The sequence below is a fragment of the Eleginops maclovinus genome, chromosome 20, assembly GCF_036324505.1.
Source record: "Eleginops maclovinus isolate JMC-PN-2008 ecotype Puerto Natales chromosome 20, JC_Emac_rtc_rv5, whole genome shotgun sequence".
Taxonomy (NCBI): domain Eukaryota; kingdom Metazoa; phylum Chordata; class Actinopteri; order Perciformes; family Eleginopidae; genus Eleginops; species Eleginops maclovinus.
The window spans coordinates 23,604,508-23,628,634 of NC_086368.1; the positions used below are offsets into that span (position 1 = coordinate 23,604,508).

General features: G+C 47.6%; 1 protein-coding gene across 1 annotated transcript in view; it reads right to left on the minus strand.

Moving 5' to 3' along the window:
* Positions 1-772: 772 nt before the first annotated feature.
* The window catches only part of lrig1 (leucine-rich repeats and immunoglobulin-like domains 1), a 35,072-nt gene continuing 11,717 nt past the window's right edge, over positions 773-24,127 (minus strand). The window contains 18 exon segments of the mRNA XM_063911547.1: positions 773-3,282; positions 3,748-3,984; positions 3,987-4,007; positions 4,163-4,291; positions 4,467-4,901; positions 6,561-6,842; positions 7,399-7,752; positions 8,108-8,161; positions 8,164-8,270; positions 8,370-8,441; positions 8,870-8,941; positions 10,592-10,672; positions 12,456-12,599; positions 14,326-14,469; positions 14,964-15,107; positions 16,074-16,217; positions 16,762-16,899; positions 23,088-23,162. Of these exon segments, the coding sequence (XP_063767617.1) occupies positions 3,089-3,282; positions 3,748-3,984; positions 3,987-4,007; positions 4,163-4,291; positions 4,467-4,901; positions 6,561-6,842; positions 7,399-7,752; positions 8,108-8,161; positions 8,164-8,270; positions 8,370-8,441; positions 8,870-8,941; positions 10,592-10,672; positions 12,456-12,599; positions 14,326-14,469; positions 14,964-15,107; positions 16,074-16,217; positions 16,762-16,899; positions 23,088-23,162 (2,827 nt within the window). The 3' untranslated portion in view covers positions 773-3,088.

Genomic DNA, 24,127 nt, shown 5'->3' on the forward strand with positions numbered 1-24,127 from the left:
CGCCTTCCTCTGCACCAACCAATCAAATGTAGTTGCCATCTCCACTAATGTTCCCTCTGCAAAATGAGAGAACACAGATATCCTAGATGACCTACGCGGATTTAAGAAGGAATATTTAAACATATGCAGGAACAGTTAGCCGTAGTCAAGTGTTTTCCCTTCTTGTACTTAGTGAATGAGTTCAGTGTTGTCCTTCAGAGGTAAAACTGAAGACCTAAATCCTGTCAGGAGACGGATGGCCTCACAGGTGGGAGCGTTTGTCATGCTGCTTGTCACTGGGCTGTTGGACAACAATGGCCAGTGTGTGATTGGTAGAGGCCACGGCCGGGAGCATGTCAATCATCCGGTGACAAACATCCATCTGGAATGCACATTCTGGCCAGCCGCTGACCCTCAGTCAGCTCCGACTCTATGGCAAATATTTTAAACAGCCCGCAGAAGGAAAGAGTATGCCTGCTGTCTTTGGAGCTTCAGGGAGCCAGGACACATTCCTGTTCGGAAGATTAGCTGTGTGTGTGTGTGTGTGTGTGTGTGTGTGTGTGTGTGTGTGTGTGTGTGTGTGTGTGTGTGTGTGTGTGTGAGAGATCCAGGCACAAGCGTCTTCAGTGCTTTGAAGATCAAGGTCTGTTGGATTCCATGTCTTGGTGCATGCTCCATTAATTGATGGCTTCTCCATGACCGCTGTGACGTGAGCGTTGCTAAATGCTAACTCAGCTGTTCGTGACTCTGTTACTCTTTCCATTGAAAACAAAACACAAGAAAACACATCCCATAATAGCAAAATGTGATTTTTATTAGACACTTCAATGCCATGTTAGACAAGTCACTGTTTCAGCTTCGACATTGGTACAACGGTTTTTCAGACAGTTTTCAATAAATTACTCAGAACATGAACTGCACCTCCCTCCCTTTTGTCCCTTTTACCTGCTACACTGGGATTAGTTTTCCAAACCAGGATCTCTGATTGGTCCTGCTGGTAAAATCACCTCTGATAGGTGCTATCAGGTGTAACCAGAGGAGCATGTCCTCCAGTTTACCTTGATAAGGCCACTGGTGACGGAACAACTGGAGAAACGCATGCTTACATTAGACAACTACTTTTGACTGATTCTGACCCAGTGTATGCAGGGATGGTAGACACACCTGCATCATTCCTCCAACGTTTGGTTAGAGCACATTTCACAAGCTTCCCAACTGTTCACAGCAAGAACCTTTTAGATACCTTTAACATTAGTCAACTGAAGTGACACTGAAAAAAGTTATTGTGACACTGGAAATGAGACGGAGGCAGAATACTGGCCGTTTGCCGGTGGATGTTGAGGCACATTACAGCAGGAACACAATGAAACATTCTCCGTCTTCCTAAAGCCCCTTTCACACACGCACTGCAACTTTTAACTACAAGTTTTTGAAGACGTTAGACGGCAAAAGCCCTTTAAGAGAACGAAAAATGGCCAAATAATTCGGACCAATTCCTAGCTTCCTAGTACCATGTCCGGGACATTCACAACAAGCAAGTAAGCGTGTTGATGACATTTCTATCACAAAACTGAAAGAAAAGGAACATCCCAAAACTGCAGAAAGGCAATTTATAAAAGAACGCTAATGATGACTGATTAGACCAGATTCTAAAACTTGTAGCTGGCACCTGGCATTGGCAGACGAATGTAGGATGGCTTATGACCAACTGGCTACATGATCGCGGTGTAAACCATGTCATGTTGGGCCTCCTGCACGCTACCCCCCCCCCGCGCTTTTACCAAACATAATATTTCCAGTAAGTGATAAATCATCAGACACGGCCAATCCTCCTTTGTGTGTTGCATGTGTGAAAGGGAAACTCCGGACGATGTGCACACCTGATTCTCTGGACGAGAAAATGCTGCATGGCATAACAGTTGTATCATTAAGCTTTCAGCCAATTAGATGTCACACAGCTGTAGATTTCCCAATCTATGTGAACACATGGAAGGTATCCCATTTCTAAACTGAATGATCATTACTGGCTTATTACAGCTTATAAAACAGCTGAATTTGAACACATTTTGTTGAAAACTTGTCACAAAAGAACCTTTTTTGGACAAATAAAGAAACAAATCAGAGTCAGAGAAGAACCTTTTCTATCTCGCAGCAGCTTCGCAGTATTTTGTAGTTTTGTGGAACAGGTGGAAGAGCCAGAATGGTTCAGTTTGTACTGTCGACTTTACCGTGTCAAAATAAGAGGAGGTTCCTGCATTCCCATTCGCAGATATCACGTCCACAATCTGCTCGCTTATGATGTGAATACAAAAAGTGCTTGAACTGACCGCCCATAATTATCCGAGCATGAACCGTCTGAAGTCTGAAGTACCCAAATAATTGACATCAAAGCTCTTCCTTCATACGACAACAACAAACTGTGTTTCTGTAAGGCCATGTTTGGCAGCGAAAAAACATTCAAGTGCAATCAAGTGTTTGTTTTGTTTGCTATAAAGAGTGTACCACTGTCTCTCTCAAAGTCTCTGGGTCTTACAGGATGAGATTTCTTTGATCATGCATTAAGGCACCGCAGCTGGACGTTGGTAAAAGCTGAAAATGGCTGTTTTTTTTTGACGAAAAATAAAAATACCATCACTCCTTTCTTTGTCATGCACATAAATTCAAATACTCTTTTGTAAAAGTTATATAATATATAATATAAGAAAACTCTTATGTACAGTCAAATGTCCAAAGGTATATTTCTCTTCCCCTGCACAAACATATACTGTACAAGATTCCCTACATTTACATGCTTCAAATGCAAGTCACATTTTTTGGAGCTAGAACTTTTTATTGGTCACCTCCCAGAGGAAGGTTTTTAAACTATGTACAGCTGATAACGCTCAGATGGGACGCCACCCACACAAGCTCCACCTTCAAACTCCGGATGTCCCCCCCCTGTGCCTCCCCCCCCCCTCCTGGTGCTCCCTTTTAGTCCAGATCCAGGAGGACTCGGGATCGATCGTCCTCGATATGAGGTAGCAGTTTATTTCCCAGTGCAAAAAAAAAAATATAGAAAGTCCGCTCGGCTTCCGCGAGTCCGCTTTTTTGGGGCTGGATGGAGCGCCTGCTAGTCGCTGGCTCTCCTTAGGGGGGCGCTCTCATTCTGAGAGGCTCTGACGGCGTGTCCATTAGACAGCAGAGTATGTCTGAGCTCGGGCTCACAGTCACTGTCCGGGCGGCCGTGGCTCGCCAGTTTCACCGGCTTGTGGAAGGAGTCCTCCTGCGACGGGGGAAACGGCAGTGTTTGTTCCGCTCTGCTCACTGATGGAGGAAAGAAGAGACAGTCAGAGGGGTGGTAAAGTAGACAAATATGCATTCAGCTTTAGGATACAGAGGCAGTGGAATGCATGCGTAGCGCTGCGTTAACATGTGGAGGTGAGAATTGGTATTTGGAGGCCATTTTTTTTCCCCTCGCTACAATCCCAGAACAGGCCCGGGCGTGCAACCGCAGCGGCGAGGCCTCGGTGCTTCTTTTCAGAGTTTCCAAAGAGATACCCTGAGGGGCTCTGAGCGTGCAGCTAGAATATTCTGTCAAATTCTGGAAGAAGCCAATCCATCAACAATCACATTCAGAGGAATTTGCCTTGACAAGAGACCCTAAATTCCTAATCGTTTCTCCGGGTATCGCCTGATATAAAACCAGCACGCTAACAGCCCGCTGGAGGAGCTGTTGCATTTATCTACTGCTCAGCCCATTTGAGTCTCACTGGAGTTTTACCGCCTTACCTTTTCTATCGGGCTGGTTTGGCTGTAACGTGTTGTGGTTTTTTGGAAGCGTGGAGCCTTGGTTGTCCTTCCGGATCCCGTTGGGCGTCCCGTTCCAGTGCGGCTCTACTGGGTGATAGTGAGGGTGTGGGGGGGGTAAAGAGTGCTGCTGGTACTCGAAGCCTCCGGCGGGGCCGTACCCGTGCGTCAGGTAGTCCGAGTCTTTGGAGTAGCTGCTGCCGTTCTCCATGCAGTCGTACACACCACAGCGGCGTCGAAACCTGCCGGCAGAGGGAAGGAAGGATCAACAACACTGTGGGGAGGGTCTGCTGCTGAGCAGGCCTTCAGAGACGGAGGAGCACCTTCCATCGTGACGCAACACGTGGGAGAATAACGCAGGGGAGCATAAACATGTGACAAACAACGTGTCACATACCTGTGGGGTCCACGATGTGTCCGTTGGGCTGAGGTCCCGCCTCCACGCGGATACACACATCCTGCCGCTCCGACAGCGTACCCTGCGAGGAGAGGTAGCTGGGAACGTCGGGAGGAACTATCGTCTCATCTGGGAGGGAAGAAACGGGACATTACAACCAGAGCTGAGGGGAAGTATTCTGATCCTGAACTAAAACTGCTAATGAGTCTTTGAAAATGCACAACTCCAACTGTTTGATACTTGTTTTAATATTTAGCTCCTCCTAAATCCCCAGTGCTGTGTTCCCAGATCTCAGGACGGTCACCTGTGTTGGTGACGCTGCACTCCTCGCTCTTCTTCCTGGTCTGGTAGATGATGCACACCCACACCAGCGATGTCACCACGATGCTGGTCACCACGGCGATGACAATGATCCCTATGGTGACCGTGCTGGGCCCGGACGGCGACGGGCAAGGGCCGCGGCGGCGCGTCACCACCAGCTGGCTGTGGGCGCGCTCCGTGCCCAGCGTGTTGGACATCAGGCAGGTGTAGCGGCCGGCGTCATCCAGCGCTGCGGCGCCGATCACCAGCAGCTGGTTGCCCGGAGTGAAGTGGTGTCGGTCAGAGGGGCGCAGCGGCTGGTCGTTGCGCAGCCAGGTGATGCGGGGCGGCGGGCTCCCCAGGGCCTTGCACTGCAGGGCCACCGTGTCCCCGACCACCACGCTGCGGTCCTCCATCTCCTGGTCCAGGTGGGGCGTTTCTGAGGAGCAGAGGGGAGGGGTATCGATTATAATCCTGATATTCTACGACATCATAGTCTGCATTCAAGTTACACTTCATTCATTTCATAAATACTGCTGCTGGGGATCCTTTCCACCCCAATGCGTAAATGGAATAGATGTATTATTCAAATTTGCATCTTTCATTTCCGAGTCATGATTGTAGTATTACTGTCTGTATTCTGACTTGATTTGTTTTTTTCATTTGGTTTTCTTGGTTTTGTTTTTACTGTCTTGCTGTTTGTAATATATGTTAGGACCCCCTTGAAAATGAAATGGTTCATCTCAAGGCTTCATTCTGAATAACTACATTTCAGTTATTACGTATATACTTATTAAATTGTAAGAACTTCATTTTTATTTTCAAATATTATGTGCATGCCCTTTATCTAACAACGTTACATTTTTTGTCTTTACTTTTGCTGTAACTTCCACTCCTTGGGACGAATAAAGGAACTCTGGTTCTGCTTCACAGTATTTCCTACAGACAGGTGAGGCAGCCGATCACAGAGTGACTTTGATACCCGACCTGTTATCTAAGAACAGTCTGATCTAGCTATCCTATTTCTACGCCTGCGGTCTGATCACACAGACTCTCTTCCCTTCATCATACATTTTAATCACAGCACAAACAAGATCTCTCTCGGGACGGGATCCCCTCCAGAACAATGTTGTCAGTGTTTCCCCGGCAACCTCTCATTCTGCTGAATGGGTCACATTGAGTGTGTGTGTGTGTGTGTGTGTGTGTGTGTGTGTGTGTGTGTGTGTGTGTGTGTGTGTGTGTGTGTCCTCAGACTGAGCTCTTCCCCTCACAGTGGGACATACACAGATTAAGAGATCTCACTTAACCCACTTCAGACGCCCCTCACTCCTCCATCAATACTTCCTCCATCTCTGACAACCCCCCACCCTCCCTCCTTCTTTTCTCTAAATCCCACTCACCTACCGTCTCCCCCCCCACCCACACACACACACACACTGACTTCACCATTCCAGTTCTTCTTTGGCTCCCATTTTTCTCCCGTCACTCTTTTTCCAGACATGGGCCCCTCGACTTCAGCAAACCCCCCCTCCTCAGCCTCTCCTTCTCCCCCCCGCTCCGTCTCTCAAACCCAAACATCCCAGATTCAGTGCAGAGGCTTCAGCATTTCACATTGCTGAGTGGATTAGCCCTCGGTCTGAACTGTCTCACGGTGTGTCGCAGAAATGTCCGCGTTAAATATAGAAACTGTAAGGCATTGGCAAAGACACCCCCCCCCCCTTTTCTCTGGTCAACAAGGGACTGCTTTTCTGGAGACAAAGCACAAAGATGATGTGTGTCCTGTGGTTGATTTGAAGGTGTAAAACAGCCAATAAAGTGGAGCACTGAGGCCTACAGGGAAGCAGCCCCTCCCACAGAGAGAGGAGGGGAAAAAAAGGGGGGGGGGGGAATGCCTAACAAACACCCCTCTGTGAGTCCCCCCACCCCTTTGCTTCGCCACCATCCCCCTTCTTTGACACCCCCCCAACTGTGACCTTTGGCCGTTGACCTGCAGCAAGGCCACAGCTGCCGAGAAAAGAACAACATAGAGCTCTCATTCTCCGGCCCGAGCGACTCCCAACTGAACCCCTGATATTTACGCTCGGGAAATTTCTCTTACCCAGCACGGTGAGCGTGGCGTTGGCGGAGACGGTGCCCGCCGTGTTCTTGGCGGTGCAGCTGTACACCCCCATGTCCTCGGGCTTCACGTCCATGATGAAGAACACGTCGTCGTCGGGCATCACGTGCATTCGGCGCTCTCGGGCAGCGGGGAAATCCGTGCCGCCGTCTTTCTGCCAGGCGATCTGGGGGGCCGGGTGACCCTCCGCGGCGCACTCCAGCCGCGCCGTCTGGCCCGTCCTGATGGTGCTGTCCCGGGGCGTCTTCACGAAGGACGGGAGAACTGTGAGAAGAAGAGACGTCAGGACCGGCTGGGGGAAACATCTTTTTAATTCTAGAAGCTATTCCCTCATTGCTAGTGGTACACTTCTTCACTCTCGCACCTGCAGCTCGTGTGCATTGTCCGGGGTTACACAGAATTATACACTCTTCACGCTCCTGCCCACGCATTCACAGCTGGTGCTGGCTCTGAGCTTCCGAGCACAAGCCTGTAGACTCTTTAACTGTATGTGTATACGCGAACGCAAGAAACCCCTAACCCTAATTCTGTAATCTCACTCGAAAGCTACAGACTCAGGATCTCAGTATGAACACCCTCCACTTGCAGGAAAGCAGACTGACAGAGCGGAGGAGCTGGCCCCTGCGAGCTGCTGACACGCAGATAAATCAATTTGTTCCGAATACCATCCATAAAGAGAAGACTTTATTCAGTGGAGAGAAATATTCAGCAGGGCCACTCATCTCAATCGCTCCGCTGTCAGACTCAGATTAGTGTAACGTAAACATCATGATCAAATATTCCTCTTTTTCCCGCCTTTTTAATGCTCTAAGAAACCCACCGTTGACTATGAGGCGGGCCTTGTTGGAGTAGGTGGAGCCGAAGTGGTTGGTGATGATGCACTGGTAGCGGCCCTCGTGGGCGAAGGTGACGTGCCGCAGGTGCAGGATGGTGGTGTACTCCATCACGCCTCCGTTAGCCCCCGGCACGTCGGACGTCGTGCCTTGGTGATGAGCGCGCACGTGCGCGTAGTTCTCCGTCTCGGCGTGGCGAAGCAGCTCCTGGTCCTTGCGCCAGGCGAAGCTCATTGGGGAGGAGCTGCTGCTCGCCGCCGTACAGGTGAGGCGCACGTCGCTGCCGAGGACTGTCACGGAAGTCTCCGGCTGCACCGTGATCTGGGGCTTCGGGAGGTCGTCTGAAGATGGAAGGACAAAATAAGTTAGAAGAAAGGGAGATAAAGTGTCAAAAAGATGACCCGGAGTGAGGAGAGTCATTAGAGGGATACAAAGAGAAGACAGAGTGTGTTGGACGCATAAATCACAGTCCAACATCGAATAGTCTCTCAGCAGTAGGTGTCTGCCTGCTGTGCATAAATGGACTAATAAAACACACATATGGACCAATTAGCATGTCTGCGTTCCAAAGCCAAAACACCACACAAACAAATATGTGCAACTATGTAAACAACAAGCTGTGAGCTCGTGCCGGCTGTGCCTTGAACGCCTCTTTCCACAACACACCCGCCCACATAAACCCAGCGCTCCACTCACCGCACACAAAGCTGCTTGCCGGAGCCTGGAAGACGCTGGTGCCCTTCAGGCTCTCGGGTGAGCGCAGGTGGCGTTGGCGCCGGCAGTCAGACCGCGGGTCACCAACCAGTCGGGCAGCCACTGGAGCTGGCAGTCACACAAGAAGCTGTCGCTCTGGATGATGCTGCAGAGGGAGGCGTGTGTTAGATATCACAGCTGTACCTGAATCTGTGTTTCCATGCTTCAAGTCTCTGCCTGTGTGAAAGTCCTGATGTGTACTCACAGTGTCTTGAGGATCTTCATTCTGCTGAAGGCGTCGGGCTGGATGGAACGGATAGCGTTCTCCCCCAAGTTCCTGTTGGGACATCACACACAGTCTCATCCACTGTCTTCACATCACAGCAGGTCTCATTAGCTCTGACTCCATGTGTGTGAGGATACATGCCGGCTTTTCCCTCCCTCCCTGCCCTGGTTTGACACAAGGCCTGTGAAAGAGCTTATAGGAATTCCATTTCTTCTGCGGAGCTCGCCACATGCTCAATAACTTTGTTCCTGCGCGGCGGCGGGGGAAAAAAGGCCAAAGTTGAGCCTGCTAGGCTAACGAGAGCGAGCAGCTGAAGCTCCGTCTCCTCCTTTTACAAAGACGCTATTACATCGCTAGCGGCCTGCACTCTGCCAGCTAATTTTGGCAATCCCTGCACCCTCTCCCCCCCTCCACCACCCCTATACTTTCTCTCCCTGGCTTTGTGGAGGAGGGGCAGCTAAGCATTGTGGGATACTCACAGGTGTTCCAGGTTCTCCAAGCCGGAGAAGGCTTTCTTGGCCACCGACTTGATCTTGTTTCCAAACAGAGTCCTGCCGTTCCCAAACATGAAGGGTGTCCATAGATGAAGAGAGAGAGAGAGAGGGAGAGGGGGAGGGGAGGAGAGAAGCACAATTAGCAAAGCTGAATCTGATAAGAGTGAGGGGGTATTGGAAATCTGAACTGTGTGGAGATTAGCGGAGAGAAAGGGTGAGGGAGATTGGATGGGGTTGGGGTGTGAGGAAGGGAAGGGGAATGGGGGGGTCACCTGGGCTCTGAGCTGCTCTTCAAAGACCACTTTTATCTTTATTAGAATTCAATAGCATTGACCGGAGCAGTGTGTGTGTGTGTGTGTGTGTGTGTGTGTGTGTGTGTGTGTGTGTGTGTGTGTGTGTGTGTGTGTGTGTGTGTGTGTGTGTGTGTGTGTGTGTATATAAGTTCCTTTCCCCTGCGGAGCTCGTCAGAACATATGTGATCCTGTGTGAGTGTGTCAGGCCGGGGAGAAGATAGTTTTCTGATTTTAGGACTTTTTTTACTCTCTCCCCCCTCTGCCACTTCCCCTCCCTCCCTCCCTCCCTCCCTGGCTCCTGTCCTCTTGTAGTCTTCACTTCACAGGCAGAGGAGACACGGCTGGCTGCTTCACAATGAAGAGCCCGGTGTTTGAGCTCATCCATATGTACACACAAACACACGGGGACGACAGGTTCGCAGCTTTTATTCTGAAGGATTCCAGGGTTTCAAAATAATAAGTCAAATCCAAGATCTACCCAACATGCTCCTCGGCTTAGATCTGTAACTTCCCTCCCATCAGCTTTAAGAAGTGAGAGTGGGGGGCGACACTTTGATGTCTATGCCCTTCTTTTTTCCCATGGCTCGCCCTGCCAGCGTTCGGGATGCTGTGGGCAGCTTCCGCCAGCGTCGCGCACAAAAGGGTGGCAGGGTCAGAGGGCGGGGCGTGCGAGGCGTTTGATGTTGATGGCTGAATGCAGATTTCCCCCTCTTTCAGCTCCTAACAACAGGGACTGTGGAAACAGGGGGACGAGGCACAGAGGGGAGAAATAGAAAAATAAGCCTATTGGGGAGCGAACCCCTGCCAGCTCGGAAGAAAAGCCCCTTTCTGCCTCTCTTTCTCCCCTTCTTTCACACACTGGGAACCATCTTGGCTGAACATCATCTTTTCATCCTGCAGGTCGATGATTGCCGCTCAGAGCCAGGGACTCCTCGTCCGCTGTCATTTCTCAACTTGCCAACTCACTTTTTTTTGCGAGCCGTCTGATGAGTAATGGGGAAGAGATTTTGATAAATGACTCACTCTATCTCCTTGTTAGCAATCGAGAGAACCATAAAGCTCGGTGAAACAATGGAATCATGATACCAAAGCCAACTTTTACAGGAAGTAAATAATTGGCTTTCGATGTTTAATGAAAGCGGCATGTACAAAACAAAAAAGGAACAGGGGCCCTTTAAGTCCTTGTCAGAGCCGACACTTCCCTACCGATTAAAGTGCGGGGTCCTGAAGGGACAGGTGGCCTTAAATGTTGCTGGCAATGAAAGGGGGGGGTGTTCAGATTTGGAGGTGAAACTTTTGGATGCAACATGAGAACTCACTCTCTGTTTCTGGAACATCAGAAAGAGAAGGGGAGGACAGAGGGATGAAAAGAGAGGGGTTGGTAGAGAAGGAGAGGGAGGAGGGAGACACTCACAGCTTGTTGAGGCTGTCCAATCCAGAGAAGGCCCCGTTGGTGTCCTCTATTGTCCCCGAGATGTCGTTATGGTCCAGCTCCCTGTGGAGGGAGAAAGAAAAGACGGGGGTAAGAGAGATGGAGGGAGGGAGGGAGAGAGGAAAAGTGCCAGCACTGAAGCGTTTCACAGCCCTGGCAGAGGCTGGTCTGGAAGTCACGGGTTACCCCCTTTCGCCCACGCTCCCTCCCTCCCATCCTCCCCCTCTGCACCTGGCCTTAAGAGCCCCTCTGCCGCTCTGCTCTGCCAACCAAGCACATTCTTTCCTTAGAGGGGTGAGGGAGAGGGAGGCTGCGTGTTGGTGTGTTGAGGGAGGAATCGGCACGGGGAAACATGTTTAATTCATGACGCCACGGAGAGACTGGCGGGAACACAGCGCTTAGAGTTTGTTTGTCCGATGGCAGAAGGTAAAACCAAGACTGTTAATAAGGTCAGTCCGTCCGAGGGGAATTGGATTGAATGGAGAGAAAGAAGGCGTTGGGGGTTTCCAAACACTTGTTGAATGCCTCCATTTCCACTTGCAAAGGGCTAAGAACTACCTGCAGGTGAAGTCATCGCCGCTGATCGAGAGGAGTGGGTTTCCTCCGAAGCGTTAAAAGACTTCCTTTCAAACTTGAGAAAAGGCCTTTGAGGTTGATGATCAGCCACACCCACAAACATCTCCACAATACTTCCCCCCTTCCTCTCCTCCTCCTCTTCCCCTTTTGCTTTCCGAGCATCCCTCACCCCCCTCTGGTTCCTTTCAGTCCCCATTGGCTGCTTTCTTAGTCGGGACCGGACGGGGGCTGCCAATTTCCTCCTCTTTCTGGCTGACTGGATGTGAATGGCTGTTGTTAAAGCAAGGCCAGTGGTGGGGGCTGTAGAGAACCCGGGGCCACTGAGAAGTGGTGGGGGCGCTCTGATGAGCCAACGACCCCCGTGGCCGAATTAGAGGGGCAGGCTGGCTTGTTTGAAGCTTTCACACCCTGTCGCAGGCTCGAGCCCATGCCAGCACGGCCAGCAGCGCGGGCCCAATTAAAGCTCCCCCGGCTCCTTTTCAGGGCCCTGCCTCCCCTCCACTGATTAGATTAGGGCCTGCCTCAAAGACACGGAGCGCCGCGGCGATACGAGAGGACAGATCAGGCAAAACAATCGAGACGGAGGAAGAAAAGATGAGGAAAGGTCTCCCTATCTACCCCGTCCTCTGTCGCTGAGAGAGGCCTCATGTGCGCTGGCCTGTCACCCCGCTGTCAGTGAGAGCTTGTCTAGCGAGCTCTGGCACGACTCCCCCCCCCCCCTTTCTGGCTCTGCCACTGGTAGGAGGAACAGCCAAAAGGACATTGGTTAGGAACCAAGACCCCCAAGTCTTTCTCGTGGATTTATCCTCCTGACTTTCTCCCTTTTCAGTCTTTCCTGTTTGTGCAAAAAAAAAAAGGTGGATCGGCAAGGAAAGAAAAACTTCTGTCTTTATTCATGGCGTCTCAAAGGATCTTGAGGGAGGTGGGCGACACAGAACACTTTCAGATCCAAGTTTGTTGGAGAGAAAACAGTATAACAGAACCAGACGAATGGAACAAAGTGGGGGAAAGACGCGAGAGAAATAAGGAGTTGCCGCAGTAACTGCAACAAAAGTGAAACTCTGGAATGCAAATGAGATCAAAACCGTCTTGGAAAGTAAACACCTCCAGCTTTCTGAAATCTAATGAAGGGAGTCATACCAAATATCACCGAGGCAAAACCAATATTGAACATCTCAGCTCTCATTGCTCCCACATGGCACATCTTAGCCGTATTGCCAGCAGGGGCAAAACTGTACTGAGTGGTGGGGGGTTGGGGGGGTGTACTTACAGGGTGCGTACAGCCTTGAGGCCTCTGAAGGCTCCCTCGGTGATGTGGCTGATGGAGTTGTGGCCCAGACGGAGGGAGTGGAGCTCTCCCAGCACAGCCAGGCTGCCTTCATCCAGACGAGTCAAGTTGTTATACGACAGATTCCTGGAGAGAGAATCATAGTGTGAGACAGGCGGGAGGCAGACAGAACGGGAGGAAAAAAAGGGGGGGAGAGGAGTGTTCTGTGTGAGGTCCTGAGGAAGAAGACAGGTTGGCTGAGGCAGCTCGCGACATCATTATACTTGAATTTCATGGCTGATATAATGTCTATTTGCCCGTCTGTAATGTGCTTTTCCATTGTGCCTCTCCCCTCGCCACAAGGAGTGAACACAGAATGGGCTTAGCAGACCTTTAGAGCTCAGTCGAGGTCTTAACCGTTTGACAGGGAAGAAAATAAACTCTTGGTTGGAACTTTACATGTCTACAACCTCCATTTATAGGCCTGCTTGAGTGTGTGGTAAACCCCAGGGGAATATGATGACGCTTAAGGGTACTGCGGCTCTCAAAATGCTACATATTTTCATATCTAGCCTCCAGCGCTCAGGCTTGATGATATCCAAATGGGACAAAAACAGCAGATTCTTCAACATAAAACTGAAAAAAAAGGCTGAAACTTCGTGTAAGAATGTGGTTTCATAGCATGTAATACCTGTACTGATTATGACCAACAATAAGTAGCTTTCAAACAGCAGTCAAAGGCAGTATTGTGCGTTTCATTGCCCTCCCTGTGGCCCTCGCTGTGGCCCTCGGTGGTCAGGTTTGCTTGACCAGTCATGTGTGCAGAGATTCTCCCTGATGCCCAGCGCTGCCAGCTCTGGGAATGCAATATCAGGCCCTTCATAAGGACGAGTCAGTCTTCTCTCAGTCGTGGGGGTTATCATAATCATGTGCAGCCGGGGGATGGCGCTGGGAGCAATCTGTCATCCACAGACGTCGGACAGGAAGCGGCATTGACACAGAGCTAACATCTACCTCTTTATCCCATCTGACTGTTACACGTAAACAAACAGCGGGCGCCACGGAGACCCCAGGCCACCTGGCAGTTAGCAACGCTTCAGCTGAGCAGAGCACTTTAGGGCAGCGATAGCACCGGCGTGTCAGCCAAACAGGAAAGACTCTCAGATAATAACTCCTCGTTCGCTAGACAAAAGGCCGTGAAGGTGATCCTTCGGTGTAATTACCACAACACGAGCGCTACAGGATTACACGGCCGTTTGACAAAACCTCTGCGCTTCAGAATCCAGTACAAAAACTCTGTGCTGTTGAGCCCGGCTCTAATTATAGGATAAACTGAGCTTATTCTGAGAATAGCGTGGTGTATTGAGTGTTAAAGCACAATGTCATCCAGCCCTAGGGAAGGTAGATGTGTGATGTGGTTGTGGGAAGTGTTGAATTCTCAGGATAGAGGACGACGGGTTTAGATCCCATGAAAGGGACAGGAGGTAAAGGCATATATCTGCTTTTCAAGATTTCAAAAATGACACATACAGCCGCGGAAAAAATGAAGAGACCACTTCAGCATTATCCGTTCTCTTGTTTTATCATTTATAGACATGTCTTTGAGTGAAATGTTTTTTTATTGTATTCTATAAACTACTGACAACATTTCTCTGTGTTGGAATTCAACAGACACTGGAATGGCTGCCATACATGTAGAGATAAATATTTAAGAAACATTTGGAGTGATCTCTTCATTTTCCTGGAGCTGTATGTTCTCTGTTGACTTTGAGTCTCTTGAACTGCAGTCATCAGTCCAGGTTTAATAAATATAGCTATGTACTTTATGGTTTTGTAAGAGTGTAGGTGCTCCGGATCATTTATATGTACTCACAGTTCCCTCAGCTTCATGCAGAACTTCCATCCATCAGGGTTGATGCGGGCTATAGAGTTGTTGCTGAGGAATAACTGCTGCAAGGAGGTGAGGCCGTACAGGGAGCCGCTGTTCACCTCAGTCAGGCTGTTGTACTCCAGGTGGCTGCACGAGACAAACAATGAGCAGAATAAGTATGGTCAGGAAGTCAGAAATCATCAGGAGCTTTACAAAAATTGGTTTACGGGCAGCAGGATGTCGGGAATTTCAATTTGAGTGACTCAACTGGCAGAGGCGTTTCTGACAAATTAAGGCAATTTGTGACAATTACATCGTTATTTTGCACGTAATTTAAGTAATGTGTAAAAATTGCAGGGTTAGCGGGAATGGGTGATGTGGTTTGCAATAGTGGGAAAGTTCAAGTAAGAAAAGATCTTATTCTTATAAGGTGTGGTAGCTGAGTCATTGTTTATCTAGGAGCATGTCAGTTTAGTTGGCACATGATGACTGTTTGAATAATTCGGAGGTGGAGGAACAGTTGTGCAAAAGAACAAAATTGACAACTTTTTCATTTATTATACATATATTATACTCCTATACATCCTATACTATACATTGTTATTAATACAGTTCCTTTTTTATTTCATCTTTATACTTACAGGACTTTCATCTTGGCCAGGTCCCAGAAGGCGCCGTCAGTCAGTTTGCTGATGCTGTTTCTGTGCAGCTTGAGCACCTCCAGGCTGGACAGCCCCTGGAAGGTGAGACCCTCCACCTGACGGATACGGTTCCTGTTCAGCTCGCTGCGGGACACACACACACACACAGAACTGAGCATCACACTGATCCTGGGAAAAAAAACTGTACCGCACTTAATCATACTTTGTAAACTCTGTCAAAATATAACCCACATCTTAAAGCAGGAAACACACTTTTTTTCATCCCTCTTTTTGACTGAGGAATGTTTCGCCCTCATTCTATATTTCCATCCATCACACTGAAGTGAAAACTAAAGAATCCTGTAGCCTGCACGCTTCAGTTGGACCATTTTGTAGTTACCAAACCCCCAGATGAACAGGGACTCCTCAGGGCTGTACTTTCCGGTTGGGGCCAGTTTTGTGTACCCCGAGGGTGTATCTTACAAACAACCCTATGAAATAACATTTAACTATAAGTTTTTTATTCTTGCATGTGAGGGTTGAGACCCCTCTGCGATGAGTCTGTACACTTGGTATGTGAGTGTGAAGGCTTTAAAAGCCCTCAGGTTGCCAAAGATAAACATCCTCATAAGTTTGTATGTCAGTGTCACTGGGGCCACCTGTCCAACAAAGAGGCACCTGGGGGAACTCCTGAAGCCACAATGGGGGAAGACTCCCATTACAGGAGTCCATTCGCTCTCCAGAATGGAGGCGATGAGGTACAAATTGGTCGACTTCACCGTTAGGACGAAGATAATGGTGCGGGGAATGAACTAACCACTGGAGAAGGCAATAAATCACCAATAATGTGGCTTTGGTGTTTACCTAGTCAGGCTTTATCCATCCCTAGAGGTACAGCTCACACTAATAGCACTCTGCACGTTAAACACACAGAGCTCGGTCCACACACACGACACACTCCTCAATTCGACTCTTAATTACCTTCAATTCCATAATGTCTTTATTGGCTATATTTTCAGGCTGAATGACAGGAATAGATTTGTCTTTCCAGATAAAAACACAACACTGTGAGCACTTCTTGTTACGCTGATGAAATCCAGTGCTACTTACAGTTGGGTGAGCTTCGGGAGCTGGAAAGCCTTCACGGGGATCTGGCTGAGGCGGTTTCGGCTCAGTCTCAGGACCTGCAGAGTCGAGCCCAGATGGTCCAGAGCTCCGACCTCCAACGAAGTGATTTTGTTGTTGCTAAGGTACCTGGATACAGAAACAAAACAATGTGGCGTAAGAGATTTGTATCGAATGGGTTCATGAATGGCCTTGTGTCGAACTTGATTTATTTACCATCATAATCCATTTTATTTTATGCAGTTTTGGATTCAAATCAAGATCAGAAAACTATATTTATGCCTGGGGAAATGGGTTTCATGACAGTTGGTCCATTGCAGTATTAAATAAAGGAAATAGTCCTATTAAATTTGAAGTATTTCTAAAGTACTAATGTGCAATAAAATGTTTAATATTTATATAAAAACAAGTAGTAGAAGTAATCATGTACTACAATATATATCATATATATTACAATATAAACAGTATAGTGTTATATATCAGTCATAATAAGATATACATGCTGAACTGTACTTTTGTTAGGGAGATTTATTCCTTTATTTTATTACTGACAGCGTTAAAAAACATTATTTTGACCACTAAAGATTCATATCATTTTTATCTTATTTAAGTGCCTGTATTTTTAAAGATTGGTGTGTTATGTGTCACAGTCATACTTCGAGATTGAACTTACAGGTCTCTGATTTGCAGGTCTGCAGGAAAGCAGTGCCCTCGCAGCTCAGTGATGTCATTATTGCTCAGGTCCAGGGTTTCCACAGAAGCCAGCTCTCTGGTCCGCCTGCCGTCTATACTGCGGATCTTATTATGATGGCTGGAAAATTTAAAAAAAACACACATAAAAAAGGCATTAGGGCAGTCTGGAAACTCACAGACCGTCAACTCTACCCTACCGAGTGTCCACATCACAACCTGAGAAACGAATTACCCTGCTCAACTGCAGTGTCCTTTTCCCATCAAGACAGTCCAAATCCCCCACTCTCAGACACAAAGGGAATAAACTGGTCTCCATCCACCACAAAATGTGTACTTTAACAGCAACAGAGGCTGGCCTTCTTTAAACAATTCCAAGGACACCTGTGCTTAGACGCATCAAGAATCTGCTTGATAGACGGGGGTCTCCGTGATCAACAGGAGCCACTTGAAGGGGGATTTCGGAGTACTTCAGTGTGTGGTGGAATGGGGAGAGGGCTGTGTGATTTTCAAGAACTTCTAGCTAAATAACAAACGAGTGGGAAGAACTGACTAAATAAATAGAAAGCAAAACTCAGCTATCTTGAAAATCCGCAACAAAAAAAAGACAAGAATAAACTACTTTTTGCTGGGAAATCTGGAAATAAAGCCAGTCTGATTCAGAAGACAGACCTAAGGGACACAATGCTGGACAGCCACACTCACACAGACACAGATGTACCTGTCAGTAGAGCTTATGGACTTCTAAAGTCTACATGAGAAGCCCAAACACAGCCCTGCTCTACTGCAAACACACAGACAGACAGGTGTTTACAGTACATATAGAATATGCAAAGCAGACACACACACACACACACACACACACACACACACAGGGATCCATGTTGCTACAGCAGGTCTATGTGTCTGTGTAGGCATGTGTGTGTGTGTGTGTGTGTGTGTGTGTGTGTGTGCATACATGAGCATGATAGCCGGTGTTATCCGAGCACACATGAAAGCGCTCGCCGGGTGCCACATTTGACACATGCCTTGGTGCTAACTAGGGATGGGAATTTCATTTGGTATCACTTTCATTTACCCGACTAGTCTGGAAAAACGGCTAACGAGTGAGGGAGTAGCTCTTTTCGCACAGACTATTAAAAGAGGGAATGTGGCGCTGTTATTTTGCGTCGCATAAAGGGTACGAGCGCACAGATTAGGGGGACGGTGTTGTTCCAACCCTTACCCTCGGCCCGCCACAGAGATAGTCACAGAGCTGGACTGGGACAGCCGGCATGGCAGGATATGCTCAGTGTAATACAGCGATCCCGAAGCTAGAGTATGGTAGAATCTCCATGTAAAGGGGCTGGTGGAAAGCCAAGAAAGAGAGCGTGTAAAGTAGCTTCATTTGGCAGTAAGAAAGCCAGGTGTTTGACGCAGCTATAACTTCATGTACTGGAGCGCTCCTCCATACGAAAGCTACAAATAAAGTCAGTCTGTGAGTTGTTGTTTTTACGCAAGATATTCAAAATCTAAACGTGGTATTTGAATTTTTATTTTACATGGACCTGTGATTATGCCCAAGTTTCCCAACATGCATCTGTCCTAAATGGATCCAAATCTGATGATCCCCAGTGGTGACCCAAAGTCAAGTCATTCCCACTATATGTAGACAGGAGTCACAGGAAACAGGAAGTGGATCAATGACCCGCATCACAAGCACGTTCAACTGGACGGTAAGATCAATTACCTCGACCAATAGAGAGTTTGACAGCATTTGAAAACGGCTTGAGAAAAGGCTTCCTTCTAAAGTTCAGGTTTGTTCTTTTGACTTTTTCAGCAAGCTGTGTGTACGAGTGTGTGTGACAGAGAAAGCCAGACAGCCAGACACAGACACAGACACAGACACAGACACAGACACAGAGAGAGAGAGAGAGAGAGAGCGCGAAAGCAGGTGTTCCACCAGTCAAACTCGTCAAAACAAGGTCAGTCCCTCCTTCCTGCTTCCCTTCTAGCTTTCAGCCAGGACACACACACACACACACATATTTATTGGTGTCTGAGCGGAGGAGGGGTCACACCACAGTGGCCCACCTGAATAAACAGTGGCAGAAATGGTGAAGAATGAGCCATGCAAGCGGGGCAAACACACGCACACACACACACACACACACACAACACAAACAACACACGCACACACACGGGACTGAGCAACAGACAGTGGCTACAGTGACCCTGAGCAAAGAGAGGGGGAGGAGAAAGAGAGGGGAGGGGGGAGATGAAGGGGTGAGGTGGGGTCAACAGCTGGTGACCTTTGATGGGAAAAACAGATCAGTCTAAAACTAGTGGGAGAGGTCGACCTCCCTCGCTCGTTCTCTCGCCCCGTTCTCCTTTACACCACTCAGATCCTCTCTCCCTCCCTCCCTCCTCCAGAGTCAGGGCCCAGCTGCGCATGAGAGACGGATAAAGCCTTGTCACGTTTGAAGTCGGCGCGTACAATAGTGGCGTTTTTATAAAATCTGATTATCATACGGCCGGTGACATTTCTGATGAAGAGGAGCCGGGCTCTCTCTCGTTCCCTTTGATGTCCAGGGGGGGGCTTTATTCGCCTTGATTCCACTTAATTCCAAATCTCATAACCCTGCCCCATTGACCGTCTGATTAGCATGAGCCCGGCTCCTTTTGACATGTCTTTTGATGTATGGAGAGTGCAACAGCGGTTTACACTAGCCAAGCCCATTCCACATTTCCCAGTGTCATCTCTGGGGGTGATTGTTTGGCCCCGCGTTTGAAGTCGAGCGGTGGGGGACAAAAGGAGAATTATTCCAAAATCAGATCATCCAGCGGGCCATATGATTTCCATCCCGAGCTGTTTTAAAGAAGCGCTTTGATGTAGGCTGGCCCGGCGATGAGCACAATGGGAAAGTTTATGCTGCTCTGCTGTCACTTTCACAGTGTTTCTAAAACTGTTGCTTTTTTCTTCTTTTTTTTAAGCATCCTACTGTGGCATTCTGGGAGTCTGCGGGGTAGCAGTGGGCTAACCAAGTGCATTGTCGGACAGTGGCAGCCTGGCATTTGGATGGTTCATTCTGTGACTTCTTATTTTATTTTAAGTGTTGTTGATTAGAAGTTTCTGTAGTGATTGTTCTGGGATAGTTTCAAACTTTAAACTGCAGCGCTTCAATCGTTAAGTCAGGCTTATCTGGACTGAATAAATTCCACGAGAACGGCAGCGATCAAAAGGAACCGCCGGACATGTCAGGTTAAGGAAGGGGTTGAAAGCTACAGGAAGCGGAGAACAGGCCAAATAAAAGTCAAGAGATTAAAAACAAAGAGAAAAGGGAAACAGGGAAAATAACTGCAGCCTACTCATTCTGTTTTTAATCCTGATACCGCTTATTTATTTTATTTTAATAGTGCTGACCTTTTTATATTTTCCGATACGGGACGCCCACAGGAATCAGTTTGCTTCTTTGTATGTGTCAGCTCTCGGAGATTCTGAATCACACAGCTTCAAATAGCAATGTGCCGATAAGATTTCCGTCTGATGATTATCTTTACGAAAGTCAAACATGTGCAACCCAGACAATTGCTGGTTTAAATTGAAAATCTGATAGTGATATTTAATAAAATGACAAACACAAATAATGATAGACGGTTTGTTTACGTCTCACGCTAAATGCAACCATATTTATGTTGAAAATGTCTCTGCTTCTGCTGAAAACGTGTCTCACTTTTATTCAGTCCAGCGTGTGGCAAAGTAGGATAATTGCAGTAATTAAAACCAAAAATATACGATTAAAATGTTTGGACTTTCCAGTACCGCCCGTCACCGCAGGAATTTACTCAATTGAACAATTACAACGCCAGAAATCCTGGAAACGTGCCGTTTAGCATCAGCACACGGATACACGCGTGTAACCGCACATAATGGGATCTCAGACTTTTTCTGCCGGGTGAGGGTCTGAAAACAGACTCTCTGTCCGTTTGAGTGAGTGTGTGTGTGTGTGTGTTAACTGCTGTCTCGCACAAACTTGTAGTCAGATGACATTCCAGACGAACTCCACCAATGGCACGGAAAGAGTATTGCCTCTGCCAGGGCACACACACACACACACACACACACACACACACACACACACACACACACACACACACACACACACACACACACACACACACACACACACACACACACACACACACACACACACACACACACACACACACACACACACACACACACACACACACACTCAGTCCAGAGTGCTTGATGGTTGGCGAGGGGGAGGCTGAGCATTGCATTTTGGGAATAAACCTTAGCATGAGCTCGCCTTCCCTTTTTCTCCCTTCTTTCGTACCCTCCTACCGCCTCCTCCACCATTCCTCTTTCGATATGTCGGTGATGTCACCCTGATCTGACACTATTCACATCCCTTCCTCCCTCCCTCCATATTTTCTCATCCTTCCTCCCACTTCTCGCTGTCACCCATTTTACTGTAAGCCATGTGACTGACAGCTGCAGCTGCAAGTGCTTCAGGGGCCTTCGCTTCAGCTGTCTGGCTTTGTAAAAACCCGACCCTCCCTCCAGCCTCCCTCCTGCAGGCCTTACCCTAGCAACAGGCATCAAGTCAGGCCAAAAAAAGACACCCCTGATCATTGGGAGGACTCGCTCTGCACAGTTTGTGTAGGTTAAGGTGAACTTGCTCCAATCAAAAGAGGAGGAACGTAGTGACACATCAACAAAAGCTCAAAACTTCTGGAAACAGATGTCAGGGTTGCTTAATCAAACCTCAAATTCCTTGTTAATGACTGCACATAGCTGACAGAAATTGTTTGACCACATAAGTGCATCATAATCAATTCTGAGAAGCGGTCAGATGACACACCGGGAGAGCAAAGGTGTAACTCACCACTGAAAATGATACGACTATGAGCAACATTGCAGGAACCAGCAGCTGCGCACTCCACCGCCAGGCTGTGGGCGGGCCTGCTAACAAAGGTGTGAAGAGATGCACAAAGTGAAGCTAGCGGACGGGGAGGTTTAACTTTCTTGTTTCAGGTTGAGTGAGATGTGAGAATGTTCCCTAGTCACACAAGTGGAAACAATCCTCAGCGTTAAAAATGTGTGTGTGGGTGTGAGTGTGTAATCAGAAACCATGAAGCATTGCCATTTATCTTATCATAAGAATTGTTAGAATCTTTCCTATCAGTTTAAGCCTTCTGATTTTTTTTAATCTTAGGCCTATTTCGGTGTAACCTTCGTAAGCTGTTCATTGGACGGGGTTTGTTTGGTGTGCCTGGAATTCGTTCAGACATTGTTGAGCATCATAACAACACAGCGAACTGTTGCTACTGAGATAACATTAATGACTTAAACGAAAGCGTTGAAAGAATAATGAGGTCTGCCTTGTGCAAGTATGGTGTTAACCATTTAGGGCGGGTTAGGAGGCGGAGCGGGGTTTGAACCAACTGGAGGATTAGCGGTCATGTACCTGGCTCTTCCAGTGCACATTTTGAAGATATTGAACCCCTACTTGCTCCCTAAGCCCACGGTTTAAAGGAGTGTGAGGATGGGTAAGTGTTAGCATGTAATGTTTTGAATGGTTGGACGCTCTACAGCTCTGGAAACAATTAAGAGACCACTCCAAATGTGTCTTAAATCTTTATCCCTACAAGTCATTCCAGTGTCTAATTCCAAAACAGAGAACAATTGCCAGTAGTTTATACAATACCATTAAAAAAAAGTAATCACCAAAACAATCAAATGGAACATGATGTCTTTTTGTGCATTTCCCTCAGAGGTTAGTTACTGTCAACCAGAGTGCAACTGGAATAAAGTCATCAAACTACCTCTTTCTCAGGATGACTTTCCCTCAAAAGGCGCAACTGTTGATATACCACCTTCACTTTCCTGACATCCACAAGCGCTCACACGCCCTACCTAAATAAGGCAGTAAATCTGGAGTGAGATGCCAGTGCAGGCTGTCCCCACAGGCACAGTTTCACAAGCGGGAGCAAAGCGAGTTGGAACTATATCCGAGCTGACGCTCAGAGCAGCCAGCCCCGCTCACTGTAGACACGAGCACGCGGCCAGCTAACAAGAGCAGTCAGTGACTTGACCACATGCTAATCGCTGAAGACAGAGCTCAATATTTACGCCAACAGAACTCAAGCTGGAGATTTTTAATGTAGCCAAACTGTGCATCGTCCATAGACGTAAAAGAGACTACTTCAGGAGCATTTCAAGGAGGCTTTGAATACAGAAACAGGGTGCCAGATAATTCTGGTCCTGGTAGCACCAGAAGCAGCAAATGGGGAAGTACTTACAGGTAGAGCGATACAATCTTGGAAGCAGCCTGTCCTAAATCTGGTATAGATGTGAGATCATTGTGGTCCAGCCGCCTGAAAGGGACAAAGCAGTGGGTTAAATAGCTAGATAGAAGTACTTTATTGATCCCAATTTGTGATTGATTTGCATTGCAGCAACATAAAAACAAGGCATTATACATTACAATAGAAATAAGATAGCATTTAAAAAGAAAATCTAAATCAGGATATTATATATAATTAAATGTGTAAGGTATGGAATATTAAATAGAAGGTACAGTATGGTTTGAGTCCAGTTATCACAGTGAAGCTATGCAACAGAGAATTATCTGTCAGCCAGAGGTGAATTATAAAGCGTTAGAGAACAAAATACACAACAAAAGAGACAAACACAAGAATGATGTGTTGCTAGGAGGACTTCACAGAGGTATCTTCAACTAGTAAAATCTCCCAAAGTGAGAGAATGAAAGCACAGAATAAAATGTAAGGAGCCCTTCAGGGGATTATAGCCTTGGTTTAGTTAGTGAAGTTGTGATGCGTATACAACATGTGCATTATAGCTGAGATGCCACAGTGTCCTTGGTGCTTTTCCACAATTTCATGAAGATTCAATCCAACCTCCAACGCACTACTTGTCACTTCTGACGCAGAGCAAGTCATCCTTTTAAAAGACCCAAAAATAACAAGGGAGTAAAACAGATGTCCAGGAGCGTATGACCGGCCGGTCAGCCTGCCAGAGATGTCACCAGTGTGTGTATCACCAGTTAGCCTGTGCGTGTGTGTGTATGTGTCTTGGGTACTGGTGCTGAGTGACACAAAGCCAAGCCCTCTCCTCACCGTATAAAATATTTACAAGGCCAGCGTTGGCCACAGTATCGGGTGGTGGAGCGGAGGCTTAATATAGAAAACCGCCACTTTATTCTCAATTGGACTTCGTTCAAGGAAACACATACGAGGACGTTACTAGGAAGTCGAGTGCGAACCGTTTGTCAGAATTAAGTCATTGATAAAAAAAAAAGTATAATACAAACACGTCAGGA